Raw genomic sequence first — 23605 nt, forward strand, 5'->3', positions numbered from 1 at the left:
AATAATAATAGAGTGTAAGAGGCAGCGTGGATGAGGAAGTCCCTGTGCCTGAGGTGTCAGCAGTAGCAGAGAGGCCACCTCACTCCTCAGCGTGTCTGCCACCACTTTGCCTCACTCTCCCTCATGCTCACCCACCTTGCAAACTGGCTTCATTTTTTTCTGACTTGAATATTAGAAACAAGAACCGTCCTCAGGGCCTTTGCGCTGGCCAGTCCCTCTGCTCAGCACACACTTTCCCACACAATCTTGTGTCTCCCTTCCTCTCTTTTGTTAAAGAAAACATTTTGAGGGCCAAAAGCTTTTCTTTAAAAATGATAATAGGGTTTATTGATCCAAATGCAGGCCAGGAAAGGACCAGGTCCTGGGGCATGAAGTCTAAACCAGCAGCAGCAGAGAGAGGCGGAAAAGAAAGACATGTCCACACACTGTCCTGGGAGAAAATAAACTGGGGCAGTTCTAGGATAGGAGCACAAGAAAGAAATATTTACTACTTTTGATTCGTTACAGGCAACAGACCTGAAAGCCCATGCACGTGCAGGCTGCAGGGGCACTGAGTGTCGCTACAGAAGTTGAATCAAAGTTCCAACATACAATCAGGAAAATGAGCAGTGTTTTGTAAGTGGGCCCACAGCTTTGACCTAGTTGACAACTATTATCTTTTTATCCCACTCTTTTGGATCAGTGCCATTTAATTTAGGACATCTCAGTTTTTTTCCTGCTCATTTTTGAGGTCTCTTTTCAAATGTTACCTTGCTTACAGATCTACGAACATACCCATTAAAATGGTACTCTCTATCCACTTTCTCCTTTAGATGTGCTATCCTTTTCTTCATACCACAGGCCACTATATGAAATAATTTATTATTTTATCATTTGCTTCGGCATTCTTTCTCCCTCATTGGATAGAGACTTCTGTTCTTCAGCACCCTATTCTCACAGCCTGGACAGTGCCTAAACATGGTCAGCACTCAATTTACATTCCTGCGAAACAAGAAATTCTCATTAAAACTGTAGAATACATGAACCCCTCAGATACATAGGTGATTGGGACAAATATTCTATATCAGGGGTAGCATTGGATATCCCCTAAAAGGGACCATAGCCATACACACAATACTAAAATTAATTTCTTGGTTATAAAATATGAATTATTGCATTTTCAATGTGAGGAATGCAATTCTGTGTGAAAATTAGTCACGTTCTTTTCATCTTTCCTGATAGTCTCCTGTACCACATGGAACCTGTGAATGTTACACAAATTTCAGAATTTCTTCTTCTGGGATTTTTAGAGAAACCAGAAATGCAGCCCCTAAGATTTCGGCTTTTCCTCTCCATGTACCTGATCACTGTGCTTGGAAACCTGCTCATCATCCTGGCCGTCACCTCAGACTCCCACCTCCGCACACCCATGTACTTCTTCCTCTCCAACCTGTCCCTGGTAGACATCTGTATCACCTCCACCACCATCCCAAAGATACTGTGGAACAACCAGACACAGAACAAAGTCATCACCTATGAAGGCTGCATTACTGAGACGTATTTTTTCATACATTTTGCTGGGTTGGATGTTTTCTCCTCACTGTGATGGCCTATGACCATTTTACGACCATCTGCCACCACCTGCACTGCATGGTCATCATGCACCCTCGGCTCTGTGGACTTCTTGTTCTGACATGCTGTGTCATAAAAGTCCTGCATTCCTTCCTACAATGCTTAATGGAATTACGACTGTCCTTCTGCATGGAAATGGAAATCCCTCACTTCTTCTGTGAACTCAATCAGATGATCAAACTTGCCTGTACCAAAACAATTATAACTAACAAGGTGATGTATTTTGTAGCTCCCCTGCTTGGTGGTGGTTCTTTCTCTAGGATTCTTTACTCATATTCTAAAATAGTGTCCTGCACACATGGAATTTCATCAGCTCAGGGGAAGTATAACACTTGTGTGCTTCCCCTCTCAATTGTCTCCTTATTTTATTGTAAGAATTTGGGTATGTACCTTAGCTCTGCTGCTACCCATAATACACATTCAAGTGCCACAGCCTGGGTCATGTACTCTGTGGTCACACACATGCTGAACCCCTTCATCTATACTCACAGGAATAAAGACATCAAACAGGCTCTGAAGACAGTCTTTGTGAAGGAAACTACAAACAGGCCAGTTGTCCTAAGACTGAAGACGTGCCCATGATGGCAGAGGTCAAAGATGTAGAGTCACACATCATGATGATCTTCAGACCATGGAAGTAGAACTTGCTCTTTTCATTTATTTCCTGGAATTTCTAGTTCTTTAACCTCATCTTCTTTATTCAACATATATAACTCAATTAAGTTCTCTGCTCTCTCAGATATTCAACAACTTTTCTCTTTGTTGTTTTTCTACTTTTCCTAATTTATTTTTATTGTGGATCAGAATATTTGGAAAATACTATTTACCTAATAAGACAACATGGGTATGTTTAGAATATTTTTCCTCAAATGACATATATCATACCAGATAGTTTTTATTTATTTATTTATTTATTTATTTATTTATTTATTTATTTATTTTTTACTAAAGAATCATCCTGAATTGCACTACTCCTATGGAAAAGCTGCACTTAATGACCAAAGCAATTTACACTGTTTTGTATGAGAGGAAAACCTGAGACCTCTGCTGTTCACTTTTATGACCGACATTCCTTTGTATATCACTGTCTCAACTGCTGTTCCTGATAACGTAGACTCTGACATACCAGTGTGTTTAACAGCTGGTCACTGCATTTTATTCTCCTCATTGGGATCCTGTTCCCTTTCAGCTCAGTGTTCATAGCCCTACCTTAGCCACTTTCAAAATGATTATCAAATCCATGTCTCCAAGAGGACTCTTCATTGAAAGATAAATAAATAGCACCTTAATATCACAGATGAATTTCAATATGATGGAGCAAATTTTTATATCGCACATTGTATTACTATGTAAACTGCTTATTCTTCATTCTATGCATCTATTCATTGGAGTATGGAGGAATGACGCCCATTTGGAAAGGGGTTTATACATACGATTGAAGACTGGTTGGTGTTTCTCTATATTTTATTGGGTTGAAAATTTTCAGTGCTTCCTATAATGTGACTCTTTTATTAACATAAAGAATATAAATTCCCTCCCTCTAAATTTTTCATAAGAATGGAAGGGATGATAAATGATCATTATCAGTTCCATCTATTATACATCCATATTATGCTCAGGATAATATTCATCCTTTATGATCAAAGAATGACTCAAGAGAGAAATTGCATTCTTGTTTAGTTGTATGATACAGGGTCACCAATTTTCCTACATACACATACGTGTTCTTCCCACCTCTCCTGATTACAGGGAAATGAACCTCTGATGAATTTTTACATATAGTTGTCTTAAATAAACTAACACAGTAACAATGAATGCTGTCTTCTATAAAAAATAAAATAAAATAAAAATGATAAGTGTCCTAGTTGGTTGGTTGTTGTCCCACACACTGAGAGGTTTAATTCCTGGTCAGGGCACATGCCTAGGTTTTGGGCTCTATCTCAAATGGACGGAGGGTGGGGGGCGGCATGTAGAAGGCAGCCAATTAAAGTTTCCATATCTCCCTCTCCCTTTCTTTCTCACTCTAAAATCAATAAAAATATATTTAGGGGGAAAAAAAGTGTTATTCTCCTGTAAAATTTCTAATTTTGTTTGTGTCTCCTAACTTTTTTTCTTGATTAGCTCTATTAGACATCAGTATGGTTTGCATTTATAAATTCTCTTTTTCTGTTTTTTAAATCCGTCAATTCCTGTCTTTGTCTTTGTTATAAACTTAATCTGCTCCCCTGAAGCTTATTTTATTCTATTAATGAATTCAATTTATTTTCATGCATTATTTATTTATTTATTTATTTATTTTTCTTTATTAAGGTATTACATATGTCTTCTTACCCTCTTTATTGCTCCCCATCTCCCCGCTCATGTCCTTACCCCCATAGTGTCTATGTCCATTGGTTATTATTATATGCATGTATATAAGTTCTTTTGTTGATCTCGCGCTCTTACCTCCACCCTCCCCTGCCTTCCCTCTTAGGTTTGATAGTCTGATTGATGCTTCTCTATGCTTTTTTTTTTTTTGTTAACTGAAAATTCTAAGGATATTTTTCATCTGAATACAACTTTGATCACATGCCAAATTTTCACATATAGAGTTGTCATTGTAATCTTTTTTCCCCCCTAAATATATTTGTATTGATTTCAGAGAGGAAGGGAGGGGGACAGAGAGATAGAAACATCAATGATGAGAGAGAATCATTGATCTCCTGCCTCCTGCATGCCCCCTCCTAAGGATCGCATTTGAGGCCAGGCATGTGCCCTGATTGAGAATCAAACCAATGGAACTGTGACCTCCCGGTTCATGAGCTGATGCTCAACCACTGAGCCACACCAGTTGGGCTCATTGTAATCTTTTAAATAGTAGTTTGAATAATTCTCTTTTGACCAAGTTGTATTTGAGGAGATTGCTTTAAAAATTCCCCCATAAAGTTTTTTTTTAGTTGAGTTTTATGGCCTTGTATTTAGAGAATATATCTGAATTTTTTCTTCTGATGTTTTGAAATATGTGGCTAAGAAGTTAATTGACTTTTGTCAATGTTCCATGGGTGCTTAAAGAGGAGATGTATTATTTGTTTATAGGCTACAATGTTCAATATTTATCAGTTAATTATAATAGTTTATAATTCAGAAAAAAAGAGAACAAATGCCAACAAAAATCAACAGCAGATAACTACTGTCCTCACTTATATTTACTTTGATTATTATATCAGTAAGCTATTGCTATATGACAAGCCATCCTACAAGCATGTTATTAAATATAATGCCATTATTACCAAGTGATATTGCACGTTAGGGAGTTTTACTGAGCTCTGCCAGTCTCCCTATGAGTCTGTAATCAGATGTGAGTCTCTACATGTGTTTCTAAAGGCTCATTCATGATATTGTATGTGGCCTTGGTGATCTTCTCTTTTGAAACACTATATCATCAGTTTATCTTATTTTTATATCTACTTTTATCTTCTATTTTAAAGAAAACAAATAGTGCCCTGACTGGTTTGGCTCGGTGGATAGAGCGTCGGCTTGCGGACTGAAGGGTCCCAGGTTCGATTCTGGTCAAGGGCATGTACCTTGGTTGCAGGCGCATCCCCAGTGGGGGGGGGGGGGGGGTGCAGGAGGCAGCTGATCCACGTTTCTCTCTCATTGATGTTTCTAGCTCTCTATCCCTCTCCCTTCCTCTCTGTAGAAAATCAATAAAATATATTTTTTTAAAAAGAAAAGAAATAGTACTGAATATGAATTACTTTATTTTACTTCTGTGGTTCCAATACCCATGAAACTTAGCTTTTCTCCCAGGTAGTAGAAATACCTGCTACCATTTCTCAGTGTGAATCAGCTACCTGAGCTCTAGATCCTAGGCTATTTTCCTTCCATGTTTTGTTTTTTTAAGTATAATTATATAATGTAAACTGAATATGATAAAAATCTACTATTTGATGAATAAAAGTCATACCAAAATTGCAGTTCATACCTCATGTTTCCATTAGTATATGTCAAGAAAATACACAATAAAATTTAATGGCTTCTTGTAGTAATTGTTAAACATTTAATATACCTGAGCCTAAATTTCCAATGAAATATGGCCATATATCTCACCTATTGCTTGCAACATTCATCATGGGGCTAGTAAACGTAACTTCAGAGGAATATTGCAAGCAATAAATAAAATATATGGCCATATTTCATTGAGCCTAAATAAAAAATTCCAAGGTAAAGTGTGTATGTATATGTGTGCTTATTCATATACATTTTTTATTTCAAACAAACACACCAACTTATATGTACACAAACACAGATTCATTTATAATCACATATTTCATGTTGAAAGGAAGCTTAAGAGAAATTTAAAGAGGATAGAAATGAAAAGAATGAATTTTTGAATTAACATAAAATTAAAAGATGTAGAAATTTAGACATGAAGATTTAAAGTAAATGGTAGACCTGAACTTAAATGATGAATTACTTTGCCTATGTTAATGCCTCAAAGGCATCAAAATCTGAGTACATTTACATTTATATAGTAAGAAATTCTCTACCAGTTAAAGAGCCTGAATATCTTCAAACTGATTACACATTTCTTTTACTTAAGGGGGGATTACAACCCAAAATGCCTTTACCCAGGGAAGGATAAATGAATGAATTGAGACACTTGATCTCAGCTTCCTCAAGAAAATTTTCATTGGATAAATGTGTATTCACTTTTTAATGCTAATGTAAAATTACCACACAAGTGATTTAAAACAAACACATGCATGCTTTTTTTAATTCCTGAGGTCAGAAACAGGAAATGGGTCTCAGTGAGCTAAAATCAAGATGTTTGCAGGGCTAGGATTTTTCTGGAGGCTACAGGGAAGAATCTATTTACTTTCCTACTCCAAGTTTAGATTAGCATGTAAAATAATTGAAATATGTTTCTTATAATTAACAAATATTTCATAGCGGGGGACTAAATGACAGCTCTTAACTTGTGATATAAGGAGGAAATGCCAAATTGTTTTGGCTAATGTGTCATGAAGCCCAGTGTGTAACACTCAAAGTTTATATCAAAGGAAGTTAGTTCTCCCCCTTGTTGAAAAGAAAAATAGAATTGTATGTAGTTATCAGGGCCTGTGTTCCAACAACAAGTCAATATTTATAGATTCAAGTCTAATCCAGACTGCATCCTCAATCTTAAATTTGGAAAAATTTTAAAACAGGGTTGGGATAAGGTGCTGGGATGTTAGTCCTCTGAAACCCAACAAATGTTATAAGGAAGAACTAGTAAAAACTGGACTCACTTGAATCCTAAGCTGGTCTTTTGGGAACACAGAATCTCCAGGAAAAGATTCCCTTCTGTCCAAACCCACAGGGAAATCAGGTGATTAGAAATTGCAGTAACAAGACAGAAATGTACCTAATGAGCAGAGACATAGGGAGTTGTAAATATCACCTCATCTCCAGTCTCTCAGCTTGTGTGACCTTGTACTGGATAGGACCTGGTTGTTGCTTTTGAAATCCTAAATTTGTCTAGGAGACCTGTGCTTGCCTCCTTCCTGCTGTCTTGTCTGGGCAGAGAGCTTCAGTCTCCATCATCACCCATCCAGGAGATTGGACTTCCCCATGGAGATCTTCCCCTCAGAGTTCCCAAACAGGTGAGTCCAAAGGTGCAGCAGGTACTACAGGAAAGGGTCAGAGAGAGTCAAAGCCAAGCACATGTACCTGAGGTCTCTTGACAGGCACCAGCCTATGTTGTTTGTTTGCCTTTTTAACTAATTAAGGACTAATTTATGATGCTAAAAGAAGTGAACATTGAACTAATTGCTGACAATTAACTGATGGAAGACCAGTTTTCAGCATGCCATACTCTGAACAGTACCTGGAACATTGTCTATGGTCAACATATATTCCTCAAATGCATGAAAGATATTCTCAATAAAGCAACAATATATCTTATTTTTGAAGAACAGGTTGATGGTAGAATAGGAAATTCTATTGAGAAATACCAATAGAGATAATATAATGGGGAATAAATCACACACTAGAAATGGAAATTTTTTTCCTGATCCTAAAACATAATAATGTCATTTATTCTTAGTTACTAATGCTGGCTAAAGTGACAATTATTTATTCATTTTTTTCTATTCTCTGGCAGTCACGTCCTCAAACACAGGAAACCAAGCAATGGGACACAAATTTCAAATTTTCTTCTTCTGGGACTTTCACAGGCACTGGAACTGCAGTCCCTCATATTTGGGTTTTTCCTCTCCATGTACCTGGTCACTGTGTTTGGAAACCTGCTCATCATCCTGGCTGTCAGCTCAGACTCCCACCTCCACACACCCATGTACTTCTTCCTCTCCAACCTGTCCTTGGTAGACATCTGTTTCACCTCCACCACCATCCCAAAGATGCTGGTCAACATCCAGACACAGAGCAAAGTCATTACCTATGAAGGCTGCATCACACAGATGTATTTTTTCATACTTTTTGCTGGCTTAGACAACTTTATGCTGACCGTGATGGCCTATGACCGGTTTGTGGCCATCTGCCACCCCCTGCACTACATGGTCATCATGAACCCCCAGCTCTGTGGACTGCTGGTTCTGGTGTCCTGGATCATGAGTGTCCTGAATTCCTTGCTAGAAAGCTTAATGGTGTTGAGGCTGTCCTTCTGCTCAGAGTTTGAAATTCCACACTTTTTCTGTGAATTCAATCAGGTGCTCCAACTTGCCTGTTCTGACACCTTTCTTAACAACATGAAAATGTATTTTACAGCTGCACTGCTAGGTGGTGGTTCCCTTGCTGGGATCCTTTACTCTTACTCTAAGATACTTTCATCCATATGTGGAATCCCATCAGCTAAGGGGAAGTACAAAGCATTTTCTACCTGTGCATCTCACCTCTCAGTTGTCTCCTTGTTTTATGGTACACTCCTAGGAGTATACTTCAGCTCAGCTGCTTCCTGGAGCTCACACTCAAGTGCAACAGCCTCGGTGATGTACACCGTGGTCACACCCATGCTAAACCCCTTTATCTACAGTCTGAGGAACAAGGACATAAAGAGGGCCCTGGAAAGATTCCTTGGCAGGTAAGCTCTTCAAAAGCCAACTTACTAGGCTGAAGTATTTCCCAGGAACACAGGGTTCAAATCCTCAAGGCCATAAGTTCTGACACAAATTAATTCAATATTTGGACCATATGTCATTGGAAATTCTCATTTATCTCATGGGTTAACATGAATTACTTTAGCATAATTTATTATCTTATGACATATTTCATTCCAAGTAATTTTTTCTATTGTGTTCCTGAGAGAATAGTCATGAATTATACTACCCTTATGGAGAAAACTATACTTGGCTACTAAGGTCATTTGCATAATTTTATTTTAGAGGTAACTCTGAGACCACAGTTTTCACTTAGTTGTTCATCATTATTTTCTATAGCACCATCTTTACTGCTCTTCTTGATAATGTGGACTTTGACATGCTAGTATGTTTTATAGTTAGTCTCCTGATTTTATGTTCTTCATTCTATTATTCATCTCTGTGCCCACATGCCTATCATATCCACTGGGAAAAATTGACTATCAAACACATGTTTCCAAGAAGAGTCTAAAAGGAAATACACATTTTAATAGATAGATTGGTCTAATATGTTTGGAATCAGAGATGACCTTAAATGTGATGAAGCAATAATAGCCATACAATATTTTATTATACAAAAATGTTTTTATGGAAATTGTGTATTTAATAAAGTGTATAATATGTTCTCCATGTGTAAGGCTTCTTATTAATTGGGGTGAAAAATTATGTGGTGTATTTTGTGATTTTTTCTGAACTATTTCACTGTTTTTGCTTGAAAACATTCTTTTTATATGCTTTTTTTTTTAAGTGAGAGGGAGAGAGAGAGAAGGAGGAGAGGGAGAGAGAAACATCCCTATGAGAGGGAAATATTGATCAGTTGTCTCCCATACACATTAAAATCGGGGATCCAATCCACAACCTGGAAATGTGCCCTGACTGGGAATAGAACCAGCAACTTTTCTGTGCATGGGATGATGCTCAACCAACTGAGCCATACAGGCCAGGGCTCCTTAAAAAATTTAAATGTGCTCCCTACTAATGTGACTCTAGTGTTCTAAATTCACTATCTCTCCTTTTCTAATTTTTTTGAAATCCACCAAAAGGAAAGTTAGTGAAAATCTCACTATTACACAATAAGTATCTTTATACTCAGGAATATATTCAATCTTTTTAAAATATATATATTTTTAAGGACTTCAGAGAGAAAGGGAGAGGGAGAGATAGAAACATCAATGATGAGAGAGAGTCTTTGATTGGCTGCCTCCTGCATGCCCCCTACTTAGGATCAAGCCCAAAACCTGGGCATGTGCCCTTGATCGGAATCGAACCTGGGACCCTTCAGTCCCCAAGTCAATGCTCTATCCACTGAGTCAAACTGGCTAGGACCATATCTTCAATCTATATGTTCAAAGGATAAATCCTGCCCAATTATGTGCAGATTTTCTTGCGCAAACAAGCATGTCCTTCCATCCTGTCTTGACTGCCTGGAAGGGAACCTCAATGGAGTCACTTTCATACAGTTATGTAAAATGCATTGGAATTAGAGTATGATTTTGAGTGCTGTCCTCAAGTATCAGTGCAAATGCCAAAAGTAAGAAGTAGCAGATTATTATAATATACCTCAGTTCTTTTCGCTTTGATTATAGTATCAATTCATGATTTCTATGTAACAAGCCATCCTAAAAGCAAATAGTTTAATACAATTCCTTTATTTTCCAATGGGTTTGTGTAGTGGGGAGCTGTTCTGATCTCTGCTGGTCTCCTCATGAGTCTGTAGTCAGCTATGGGTCAGCGGGGTGTCTCTGCTGACCTTGGCTGGGCTTTCTAATGCATTAGGGCCTCAGCTGTGGTGACTGACCTGGGGGCAGGCTTGGCTGGGATAAATGAGCTCTGTCCCCATATCCTCTCCTTCTCTGGAAGGCCCCCTGGATATATTCACATGGCTGAGCCAGGTCTGAGCGAGAGCAGTGAAAATGCACCAAGGCCTGGTAAAGCGCACTGTTACTTCCATCATATTTTATTTGACCAAAACTACTAAAAAAAATCCTAATTCCAGCCCAAATTCAGAGGTGGAGAAGAAGACTACAGCTCTGGATGGGAGGACCTCACAGTCACATTGCCGAAGACATGGAAACAGACAAAGAATTAGGGCCATCTCTGCACACAGTCTACCACTTGTGTAAATTTTAATTCAGTAAAGTTTTATTTCTGTATCTGCCTTTAATGGTGAATGATCTTAGAGAAGAGAATGAGAGTAAAAATACATTTAATGAGCAGATGTGGAAGTTCTACTCTTAAGGTCAGGCCCCTCCAAAATAACCATGCCCCTCCTGCTGCTTGCCTCCAGCTTACCATTTCTAGGCAGAAAAGAAATAAAAAATTTCCTTCCAGGTATCTCAAGTCCAGGGACTTAACCCATTGATTAACAGAGCTAGAGAGCTATTGCTTTCTTGATACCATCTTTTTTGTTGTTGTTGTTGGCACCCTCATGTAGACATTGCTTTTCTTTTTATTGACATGCTGTTAAAATATTCATAATCCAATATGATAGTTTTATTTGCTGGGTATGGAGGTCCTGATGGAAGGGGGTGGCATTTGAAGTGTACACACAACAGAAAATAGGAATTTGAAAGCAGAGACAATTACCAATCTTATGCTGAGTGAAAGAAGCCAGTCAAAAAAAGACAAATACTGCATGACTTCACTTATACGACATATCTAAGGCAGTCAAATTCAGAGAAACAGGAAATAGAATGGCGGTTGCCTGGGGTGGGACAAGGGGGAGTGAGGAGTTAGTGTTCAGTGCGTGTAGAGTTTCAGTTTTACAAGATGCAAAATCCTGGATGTTGATTGAACAATAATATGAATGTACTTAATACTACTGAACTGTACACTTCAATATAGTTACAATAGTAAATTTTGTTATGTGCTTTTTACCATTTAAAATTTTTCAAAAAAGAAAGGAAATTCGGACACAGGGTCCAACATAATTGACCCTTAAGGACATTATGCTGAGTGAAAGAAACCAGTCATGAAAGGACAAATACTGTATTAATCCATTTGCATGATGTTCCTAGAGGAGTCAAACTCTTACAGACAAGAAGTAGAATGGTGGGTGCCACAGGCTGGGGCAGGAGAATGAGGAGTGAGTGTTTAATGGGGACCACGTTTCAGTTTGTGAAGGTAAGAAAGTCAAGATGAATGGTGGTGATGGTTGCATGTGATTGTATTTAATACCACTGAACTGTCCTCTTAAAAATGGTTGGGATGGCCCTAGCTGGTTTGGCTTAGTGGATAGAGCGTTGACCTGCAGATTGAAGGGTCCTGGGTTTGATTCCAGTCAAGGGCACATGCCTGGGTTGCGGGCTTGATCCATAGTGGGGGGAGTGCAGGAGGCAGCTGAACAATGATTCTCTCTAACCATTGATGTTTCTATCTCTCTCCCCTCTCCCTTCCTCTCTGAAATCTTTAAAAATATGTTTAAAAAAATAAAAAATGGTTAGCATGGTCAATTTTATGTTACATGTATTTCACCATATTAGAAGAATATCCAGGGCAGGAGGCTAAGAGGGACCACAAACTGTTCTACTGCCTCCATCTTCACTAACATTAGGAATTGCCAATCTTTTTAATTTTAGCTTCTCCAAAATGTGTGCATAGTGGTATCTCACTGTGCTTTTAATCTGCATTTCTCTAATGAGTAATGATGTTGAAGACTGTTTCCTAGTTTTATTTGCTACCCAAATAGCCACTTTGCTAAAATATATACTCAAATACGTTGCCCATTTTTAAATTGGATTTTTGGTTTTATTGTTGAGTTGTTTTTTTAAAAATATTTTTCAGTTGCTTGTTACTGGTATATAAAAATTGTATTTGTTTTTATATGTTGACCCTGTATCCAGGGGTCTTGCTAAATTCATTTGGTTCTCAGCATGAATACACAGGAGACTAACTAGAAGCTTTTAAAAATGTGATGCTCAGGTGGCATCCCAGATCAAGTGGATTAGCTTCTGTGGAGAGTGGGAACCTCCCAACAGAAGTATGGAGGGAGCTGCTCATTTCAGAAGAGCTAGAATAAGGTGTGGTGTCCCAGAAAAACTGGAATTTCTTGTGTAAAATCACCCCAACTTTAGCAGCATGGTCCTCTCTAAGAAGATACACAGAGGGCTTCCAATGTTTCTATTTTGTCTTTGTTGCTTAGGCTGAGTGGTGGATGCACACAGTACTTAACCTTTTGCACTCGGATGTCGAGTGTGACTCGACACGGTTAGCATCGAGATTAAAATTACTCTTTGAATGTATCAATAATTTGAAATATAAAAAAATCCAAATAAATAAGTTTGTATGAAAAGAAACTCCAGTTTTTTATTCTACTGCCGCGCTTTGTGAAATCTGGGGTATTTAAAAAATTAAATCCCGAGTAGAGTAAAGGAATCGAGAAAAAAGCAAGCGAGTGCAAAGGGTTAAGATAGTGTGTGTGTGCACACGCACATTTATTCCATTGCTCCCCATTATTCACAGATTCCATATTTGAGAACTCACTTACGTGCAAAAATATACTTGTAATCTCCAAGTCAATACTGTTGAGACCTCCAGGGTCATCCCCAGACATGCACAGTGAAGAGAACCATCTGAGTTGCCCCTTCCAATTTGAGATCTAATAAGACAGGCCTGGGCCTCCTTGCTTCAGCTCTCATACCATAAATGTGTCATTTTCAAAGTCTTTGTAGTGCCACAAGTTTCACAAATTTGTGCTTTCTGTTGGTGATGTCACTGTTGAAATTGGCCCCCAAGTGTAGTGCTGAAACACTCTCTAGTGTGTCTAAGTACAAGAAGGCTGTGATGCGACTTATGAAGAAAGTATATGTCAGATAAGTTTCATACAGACATGAGTTACAGAGATGTTGGTCATGAGTTCAATGTTAATGAAATAATATATATTATATTAAACTAGAGGCCCGGTGCATGAAAATTCATGCACTGGAGGGGGGGTCCCTCAGCCCAGCCTGCCCCCTCTCACAGTCTGGGAGCTTTCAGGGGTGGGAGGCGACCCGGTGATCAGGGGAAGACAATGCCCCAACACACCTCTGCTGCTGCCACTGCTGGCAGCGTAAGCCTCGGCCGGCCCTGGTTACCTGAGCCTTGGGCAGCCCTGGGCAACTGGGCAGCTGCCATCCGAGGCTTGCCTGCACCTCAGGCCAGCCCTGGGTGGCTCGGGGGCTGAGGGGACTCAGGGACTCTGGAGGCAGGCGCGCAGAGCGGCTGGGCCCAGCCTTGCCGCACGCCTGCCTCCCTGGAGGGGCTGAGGGGACTGGGTGCCACCATCTTGTGGCTGTGGGCACTGCCATCTTTGAGGGTGTGGAAGTCAATTAGCATATTCCCTCTTTATTCGATAGGATAAGGTGTTTTTTAAACAGAAGTACACACAACAGGATGTTATTTTTGATAGGCTGACAAAAGTGATGTAAGCAGAGGCTTGTGGGAACATAATCCTGTATTTTCCCCTAGGAGCAAGGGTTCAGTAGTCACTAATTCAGTGTTTGTGGCAACTTTTGAGAACAGGACTACTGCAATAAAGAGCATCAACTACTGATTACTTTAGTGTTCTTTCTATAGACCCTGGAGAACAAATATGAATGCTGTACTAATCATGTTTTCTTTTCTGTATTTTTTCCAGCTTTATTGATATATAATCGACCTATGACATTGTGTAAGTTTAAGGTGTACAGAGTGTTCATTGGTTCTTTTAAAAACTGCAATATGATTACCATCAAAGCATTAGCTAACACCTTCATCAGCACACATAATTAACATTTCTCTTTCTGGTAGGAACATTTAAGATTTATTTTCATAGAAACTTTCAAGTATATAGTACAGTAGTATAACTATAATAGTAGTCACCATGCTGTCCATTACATTCCTAGAACTTATTCATCTTACTAGGGGCTCAGTGCACAAATTCGTGCACCTTGAAAGGAACTGTGGGCCATGAGGCTGTGGTGGGCACAGGGACGGGTCTTGACCCATCCTCCGTGCCCCTGCCTGGCCCCTCCCACCATGGCCCCTGGTACCCTCTCTGCCTGCAGCCCTGCTCCCGCCATTGCCGGTCCCATGTGCTGATGGCACCGGCCCACTCACACTGGCTGATGGTGTGGAACAATTGGGGCTAGCACCAGCATCAGGTGCGAGCAGGGCCGGCACCGTCAGTGTGTATGAGCAGTGGCTGCTGCCCTGATTGCCCCTCAGAAGCAGGAGGAGGTGGAGAAACCCTCAGGGGCAATTGGGGCCAATAGCTGCCACTCACACCCGCTGGTGGCACTGAGCAATCAGGACTGGTGCTGGGCGCTGGCAGTGGGTATGAGCAGCAGCTCTGGCAATGGCAGTGGGTGTGAGTGGGGCCATCACTGGCAGCAGGTGTGAGAGGTGGCTGCTGGCCCTGATCGCCCCTCAGGAGCAGGGGTAGGTGGAGAAACCCTGAGGGGTGATCAGGGCCAGCAGCCGCTGCTTGCACTTGCTGATGGCTTGCCCCAATGACAGCAACCAGTGCACTGCCTTGGTCTGACGCCCATTCTCACCTGATCCACCATCCCACCACAGCTGATGCCCACCATGTTCCGCATGCACCCCCTGGTGGTCAGTGCACATCATAGTGACTGGTTGTTCGGTTGTTTGGGTGTTCCACCATTCGGTCAATTTGCATATTAGGGATATATATATATATATATATATATACATGGCTAGACCTTGGTGGCATTATGCTGAGTGAAATAAGTCAGACAAAGAAAGATGAGTACTGTATGATCTCACTTATATGTGGACTCTAAGTAGGATGGTGGTTACCAGGGGCTGGGGGCTGTGGAGATGGGGAGATGTTGGTCAAAGGGAACAAACTTCTAGTTATTTATATGTAAAAAACCCAAATATGCAAATAGACCAAATGGTGGAACAGCCAAAGAACCGGTTGCTATGACATGCTCTGACCACCAGGGGGTGCGCATGGAACATGGTGGGCATCAGCTTTGGGTGGCAAAGCACAGAACATAGCGAGCTTCAGCCGTGGCAGGATGGTGGAGCAGGTGAGCAGGGATGCCAGACCAAGGCGGGGCGCAGGTTGCTGTCATTGGGGCGAGCCTCTGGTGGTTACTGAAAATTCTTTGCTCCCGTGTGTTGCAGTCCCACCCGGCACCTGTACCTGCTGCCAGCGCTGGCCCCACTCACACCCACAGCCAGCACCGAAGCCACCGCTCACAGCTGCTGCCAGTGCCCGGTGCCGGTCCCGATCGCTTCATGCCATCAGCGGGTGCAAGTGGAGGCTGCTGGCCCCAATTGCCCCTGGGGGTGTCTCCACCTCCCCCTGCTCCTGAGGGGTGATCAGGACAGCAACCACTGTTTGCACTTGCTGACAGTGATGGCCCTGCTTGCTCCTACTTCTGGTGCTTGCCCGAATCGCTCAGCGCCATCAGCGCATGGGAGCCGAGGCAGCGGGAGCTGGGCTGCCGGCAGACAGGGGACAGGGGGCTGCGGTGGGAGGGACTGGGTGAGGGTGTGGAGGATGGGCTGAGACTCACCCCTGTGTCCACCACAGCCTTGCGGCCCACAGTTCCTTTCAAGGTGCATGAATTCCTGCACTGTGCCCCTAGTGTTGTCATAATAGGCAAGATTTCCTTCTTTGGACTCATGGCCCTTTCTCCCTTTTAAAAAAAATCATCAACCAAAGATATTTTCCCATTGATATTTTAAAAATATATTTTTAGTGATTTCAGAGAAGAAGAGAGAGGGAAAAATAGAAACATCAATGATGAGAGAGAATCATTGATTGGATCCTTCCTGTATGCCCTTTACTGGGGATCAAGCCCACAATCCAAGCATATGCCCTTGATGGGAATCGAACCTGGACCCTTCAGTCCGCAGGCCCATGCTCTATCCACTGAGCCAAACCAGCTAGGGCTTTTACCAATGATTTTTAAAGACAGTGGAAGGGAGGGGGAGAGATAAAGAGAGAAACATCAATTTGAGAGAGACACATACACATCAACTGGTTGCTTTCACACAGGTCCTGTCCGGGGCCTGGGATGGAACCTGCAACTGAGGTATGTGGCCTTGACGGGAATTGAATTCATGAACCTTCAGTCCACAGGCAGATACTTTATCCACTGAGCCAAACTGGCTAGGGCCTTTTCTCCATCTTTAAAGCCAGCAGTGTAGCACTTAAAAATCTTGCTCTGATACCAACTATATACTAGTATTCTTCCTTCTTCTTTCACATTCAGAGGACCCTGGAAATTACATTAGCCTGACCTACATAATTATTGACAAATGTTGACAAATGTATCTTCATTATAGTTGACATTCAATATTATATTAGTTTTGGGTGTATAACATAGTGATTCAATATTGATATTAGAAAGTGATCACTACAATAAGTCTAGTCACCATCTGTCACCATACAAATTATTACAGTACTAGAGGTCCGGTGCACAAAATTCATGCACGGGGAGGGGGCCCTCAGCCCAGCCCACACCCTCTCCAATCCTGGACCCCTTGGGGGATGTACCACTGCCCGTTTAGGCATGATCCTGGGGAACAGCCCTAAACCGGCAGTCGGACATCCCTCTCACAATCCTGGACTGCTGGCACCTAATCGCTCACCTGCCTGCCTGCCTGGTCACCCCTAACTGCCCCCCCCCACCGCCAGCCTGATTGCCCTCACTGCCTCTGGTGCCAGCCTGATCACCCCAAACTGCCCCCCTGCTGGCCAGGTTTCCCCCACTGCCCCCTCCCTGCTGGCCTGGTTGCTCCTAACTCCCCCCTGCCGGCCTGGTCATCCCTTACTGTCCCCCCTGCCAGCCTGGTTGCCCCCAACTGCCCTCCCTGTTGGCCTAGTTGCCCCTCACTGCCCCCTTGCCAGCCTAATTGCCCCCAGCTGCCTCCCCTGATGGCCTGGTTGCCCCCAAATGCAACCCTCACACTGGCCTGGTTACCCCTAACTGCCACCCCACCCCCCACTGGCCTGGTTGCTTCTTACTGACCCCCTGCTGGCCTGGTCACCCCTAACTGCCCCCCCTGCCAGCCTGGTCGCCCCCAACTGCCCCTCCTGCCAGCCTGGTCACCCCTCATGGCCCCTCTGCTGGCCTGGTCGCCCCATGCAGCCTGGTGTTCAGTCGTTTGGTCATCCCTCACTAAAACTCCTGCTGGCCTGGTCATGGGCAGCCATCTTGTGAGGGCATGAGCATTAATTTTCATATTGCCTCTTTATTATATAGAAATATTGAGTCTATTCCCTACACTGTATATTGTAGTCTATGACTTATTTTATAACTGGATGTTTATACTTCATAATACAATCATGCTTATCCCCAACTCCATACTCCTTCCTCTCTAACAACAATCAGTTTGTTTTCTGTATGTATGAATTTCTTTGTTTCATTTTATTTCTATTCTTTTTTAAAATTCAACATATAAGTGAAATCATATAGAATTTTTTTTCTCTGTTTGTCTTATTTCACTTAACATAATACTCTATGCTCATTCATGTTATTGCAAATGGCAAGATTTCATTATTTTTATGACTGAGTAATATTGCATTGTACAGTATATATGTACCACATCTTTATCCATTCATTTATCAGTGGACACCTAGCTTGCTTCCATATCTTCGCTATTGTAAACAATGCTGCAATGACCACAGGTGCATATATCTCTTCAAATAATTATTTTCATTTTATTCAGATAAATACCCAGAAGTGGAATTGCTGGATCATATGGTACTTCTATTTTTAACTTTTTAAAGAATCTGCATACTGTTTTTCATACTGACTGCACCAGTTTGCAATCCCACCAACAATAAGTGAGGCTTCCCTGTTCTCCACATCCTCACCAACAAAGGTTGTTCATTGACTTTTGCTAATAGATGATTCTGACACGTGTGAGATGATATCTCATTGCGTGTTTTTATTTTATTTTATTTTATTTTATTTTGCATTGTTGATAATTAGTGATGTTGAACATCTTTTCATCTCTATGTCTGCTTTGGAGTGATGTCTACTCAGATCTTCTGCCCATTTTGAAATTATATTGTTTCTTGTTTATGTTGAGTTGTATGAGTTACCCGTATATTTTGGATATTAACCCCTCACCAGATATATCATCTGCAAACATCCTCTCCCATTCAGTAGATTGCCTTTCATTGTGATGTGGGTTTTCTTTGCTATGCAAAGCTTTTTGGTTTGATGTAGTCCCATTTGCTTATTTTGCTTTTGATGCCTGGGCAATTACTTGTTACAGTCAGCTGGTTAGCAAACACATCCCATCTACTACTTTAATCTTCCTTTGCTATGAAAAATGACAAATTACAATTTTCTAGGGCTGAGATGTTAGCTTTTTTTGGAGGTGATCACTCTCCATACTATAAAATCTTTTTCAGTAATATATAATTTGGCTTTTCAGTGACTTATCCTATACTAGAGGCCCAGTGCATGTAATTCATGCACTTTGGAGGGGGGGTCCCTCAGCCTGGCCTACACCCTCTCATAGTCTGGAAGCCCTAAGGGGATGTCCGACTGATGGCAAAGGCCCAATCCAGGCCTAAGCCGTCAGTCTTACATCCTTAGCACTTCCGCAGAGGCAGGAGAGGCTCCTGCCACTGCTGCTGCGCTCGCCAGCTGTGAGCCCGGCTCAGGGCTTCTGGCTGAGTGGCGTTCCCCCTGTGGGAGCACACTGACCACCAGGGGGCATATGCTCAATGCAGGAGCTGTCACCTTGTGGTCAGTGTGCTCCCACAGGGGTAGCACTGCTCAGCCAGAAGCCAGGCTCATGGCTAGCAAGCGCAGTGTCTGTGGCAGGAGCCTCCCCCACTTCTATGGCAGCACTAAGGAGCAGCAAGCAGGTGGGCGGTAAGGAGCGAGGGATCCCAGACTGGGAGAGGGCACAGGCAGGGCTGAGGGACACCCTGCCCCGTGTACAAAATTATATACTCTAGTGTAGTATAAAAATATCTAACATCAAAATGTAACACTTATAATTCATAAATATTTTATGAGGCACTAAATGATAGCTCTTAACTTGTGATCCTATCTAATAAAAGAGTAATATGCAAATTGACCATCACTCCAACACAAGATGGCTGCCCCCATGTGGTCAAAGAGGGCTGCCCCCATGTGGACACAAGATGGCCACCACAAGATGGCCAGCAGGGGAGGGCAGTTGGGAGGGACTAGTCCTGCAAGGGAGGGCAGTTGTGGGCTATGAGGCCAGCAGGGGAGGGCAGTTAGGGGTGACCAGGCCGGCAGAGGAGGGAAGTTGGGGGCGACCGGGCCTGCAGGGAAGGGCAGTTGGTGGGGACCCAGGCCTGCAGGGGAGAGCAGTTGCAGGAGACCTGGCCTGCAAGGAAGGGCAGTTGGGGGTGATCAAGCCTGCTGGGGAGGACAGTTAGGGGTGACCAGGCCAGCAGGGGAGGGCAGTTAGGGGCAATTGGGCTGGCAGGAGAGCAGTTAAGCATCAATTGGGCTGGCAGGGGAATGGTTAAGGGGTGATCAGGCTGGCAGGCAGAAGCGTTTAGGGGCAATCAGGAAGTCAGGCAGGTGAGCAGTTGGGAGCCAGCAGTCCTGGATTGTGAGAGGGATGTCCGACTGCCCATTTAGGCCCGATCCAGGTAGGAGAGGGTGAAGGCTGGGCTGAGGGACACACACCCTCGTGCATAGATTTTGTGCACTGGGCTTCTAATGTAAGTATAAAATCCCCAGTTATTTTGACAAATGTATCAGGAAGTCAAACAGGGAGGTACACAGTTTGCATATCAAAGGAATGCGGTTCTGCCTGGTTGAAGAGGAGAATAGCAATTTTCCAGATATATAAGGTCTATGTCCCACCCCTAATCAGACTTTGAAGAAAACATGAAGTCGGGAATGGGTAAGGTTATACCTCTGGAAAGCCGGTGAGCTCAAGAGTAGGAGTCATAAAAACCTCTCACTTGACTGCCAACCTGGTCTCTTGGGATGAGCAAATCATTAGGAAAAATTTCCTTTTTGCTCATTCCAGAGGTCCACAGGGAAATCATATGCTTAGAAGTTGGAACAACATGAGGGAAATGTGCCTGATGGGCAGTTATAGAGAGAGCTATAACTATCTCCCTTGTGCAGTCCCCAGTTTGTATAACACTGGAGGGCAGAAAATAGTTGCTACTTTTGATTCCTAAGCTGACTCAGGAACTGATGCTTCATTCCTTCCTGCTGTCTCCTGTGGGGCAGAGCTTCAGTCTCATCATCAAGCATCCAAGGAGCAATTCAGACGTCCACGTGGAGACCTTCCTCTCAGAGATCCCATCCAGGTGAGCCTGGGAGGCTGATAGGTACATCAAGAGAGGGTCAGAGAGGATGAACCTCAGAACTTGTACTGGAGTCACATAGAGTCCAAACAGCCTAGTTCAGAGAGAAGATATCTTTGTGTCTGTATTCTTGGTTAGTAACCAATTGGTAATTAATTTAGTTAATATAATAAGAAAGATGTGGGTGTTTGAATCTGCACTAAAAGGACCATAGTTGACAATTAAGTGCTGGGAATGGGAGTACAGTTGGATAACCCTGGGAATGAGTGAGATGCATAAAATGATTGCAGAAAAATGTAAACGTATCTGAGATTTGTTTTGGGGGAAGCAGGTAATAGAAAATTATGTCAGAATAACAGTGCAGTGGAGTGAGAGTGTTTGTATGAAATTGCAAAGATGGTGTGCATTTGCGCATGTTTTGTATTTATTGAAAAGATCCTGACCAGTTAAGGAGTTGGTCCCTTGCAATAGCAATTTGTGAGACATTCATTGCAGTATCTTCTCTCATGCTGGGAATTCACGTGAAAAAAGTATTAATTAAGTCTGAAGAGGATACTAAATAGTTTTAGTTTGAATTAATTATTTGTTATTGGCAGGGCTGCATATATTCTTGGATTTGTTAACCATTGACTTTCTCTGTTGGAATAATTGACAGGAATTCCTACCCCACACTCAGCCTTTTCTCTCAGTGGTCTCTACTTTTAATGGGAAATTCTGGCATTCATTCGGGGAATATAGTTGAGGACTGACCAACTTCTAGGCAAAGGTATAGGGTGCTGAGAAAACAGTCACCATAGTTATATAGATGGAGAAATAAAGGTCACCCATTGTACCTTAACTCTTAATGCCACAGAGGCAGCACAGTCAGTTTACATTTATGCAAGGAGGCCTTCACTATACCAGCAAAAGGGGGAGGGGGATCTCTCCAAATCTAGTTAAAATTCCTTTTCTACTTCATGCCTGTCTTTAACATGAAATGCCCTAACCCAGTGGTTGGCAAACCGTGGCTCGCGAGCCACATGCGGCTCTTTGGCCCCTTGAGTGTGGCTCTTCCACAAAATACCACGGCCTGGGCGAGTCTATTTTGAAGAAGTGGCATTAGAAGAAGTTTAAATTTAAAAAAATTGGCTCTCAAAAGAAATTTCAATCGTTGTACTGTTGATATTTGGCTCTGTTGACTAATGAGTTTGCCAACCACTGCCCTAATCCAAGGGAAACTTCTGTCAAAAAAGTTTTATTGAATAAATGTCTACATTGAATCCTATAGCTGCTGTAAAGTATTCCCACAGTAGTTTCTTCAAACATACAAACCTATGCTCTTACAGGCTGGATGTCAGAAGCTTGAAATGAGTCTCAGTGGCTAATACCAAGATTCGTGCAGGGCTGGGCTCTTTCAGGCTCAGGGGACGATCTGTTTCTTTCTATGATGGTTAGTGTGGCTGGCTGCCTGCATTGCTTGGCTCATGTTCCTTCCTCCATCTTCAAGCCAGCTGGGTAGCATTTTCAAAATCTTTCTGAGACCAAATCTTTTATCTCTCTCTTCAACATTAGCAGAACCACTGTGCTTATCTTAGTCCCACCTGGATGAGCCTGGCTCATCCTCTATCTTAAAGTCAGCCGATTAACAAGCCTGTTCCATCTGCTACAGCAATCATCCCCTTGTCATATAAATATCATATTCATAGGTACTGGGGTATGATGTGTTCATCTTTAGGAGGCCCTTACTCTGCCTGCTACAAAGTCCTTTTCAGAAATGCATTATTTTGTATCACTGAAGGGGCCTTATATATAAGAAACTAACAGCATTTACCACAACCTCTACAATAAGTGAATACACTATTCCTTCAAAGTTATATGCAAAGATGATTTCTGTTTCAGATGACCTAGAACCATTTTCACCTGACTCTGACACAGAGCCACAGCCTAGCTACTCACACTGTGGTCCACAGACCAGGAGGACCCGCAGCATCAACACCACCTGGGAGCTGGGCTTATTTGAGACAAATCAGAATCTGCATTGGCACTACAAACTTTGGTGACTTGTATGCACTATGAAGTGGAGAGGTGCTGGCCAAGAACAAACAGGTGTTCTCACCTTGTCACTGTTAACATTGGGGACAGGATATTTCCATGTGTGGGTGCTTTCCTGTGAATTATAGGTATTTAGTGTCCTCCATTCAGTAATTGCCTAACAGCCCCAGGGAGAAATCATTTCTGGTTGATAGATGCTGCCCTAGAAGCATCTGACATAATTAAAATGAAGGCCCATCACTTACTCAGATATTAACTTTGGGCAGTTCACTAAACGTCTCCAAGTTCCATTTCTGCAATGGAGAATGGAGCTCAAAAATGTGCTTTCTCATGGGTAAGATGCTTATAAAAATTAAACCAGACAGTCCATATAGGGTGTAAGCCTCAGTTTACAGTGCATAAAAAGATCTAAATAATTTTTTAGAATTAACAATCATTTTTATACTGAGGGACCAAATGACAGTCTTAACTTGTGATGGAAGTACAAAATTCCTTATTGTTATGGCAAAAATGTCAGAAAGCCAACAAGTGTAGTGCCCAAGGTTTATTGTCTAAAGACGCAGCTCTCGCCTTGTTGAAAACGAGA

General features: G+C 42.0%; 1 protein-coding gene across 1 annotated transcript; it reads left to right on the forward strand.

Moving 5' to 3' along the window:
* Nucleotides 1-1234: 1234 nt before the first annotated feature.
* Nucleotides 1235-8675, forward strand: LOC307099202 (olfactory receptor 7A5-like; the record flags this gene model as incomplete). Its single annotated transcript, XM_079770414.1, has 2 exons — nucleotides 1235-1306; nucleotides 7824-8675. The coding sequence occupies 2 exons, from the start codon at nucleotides 1235-1237 to the stop codon at nucleotides 8673-8675; spliced, it is 924 nt and encodes a 307-aa protein (XP_079626540.1).
* Between the last annotated feature and the right edge of the window lie 14930 nt (nucleotides 8676-23605).

This window comes from Cnephaeus nilssonii (genome assembly GCF_951640355.1).
Source record: "Cnephaeus nilssonii genome assembly, chromosome: 5".
Lineage (NCBI taxonomy): Eukaryota > Metazoa > Chordata > Mammalia > Chiroptera > Vespertilionidae > Cnephaeus > Cnephaeus nilssonii.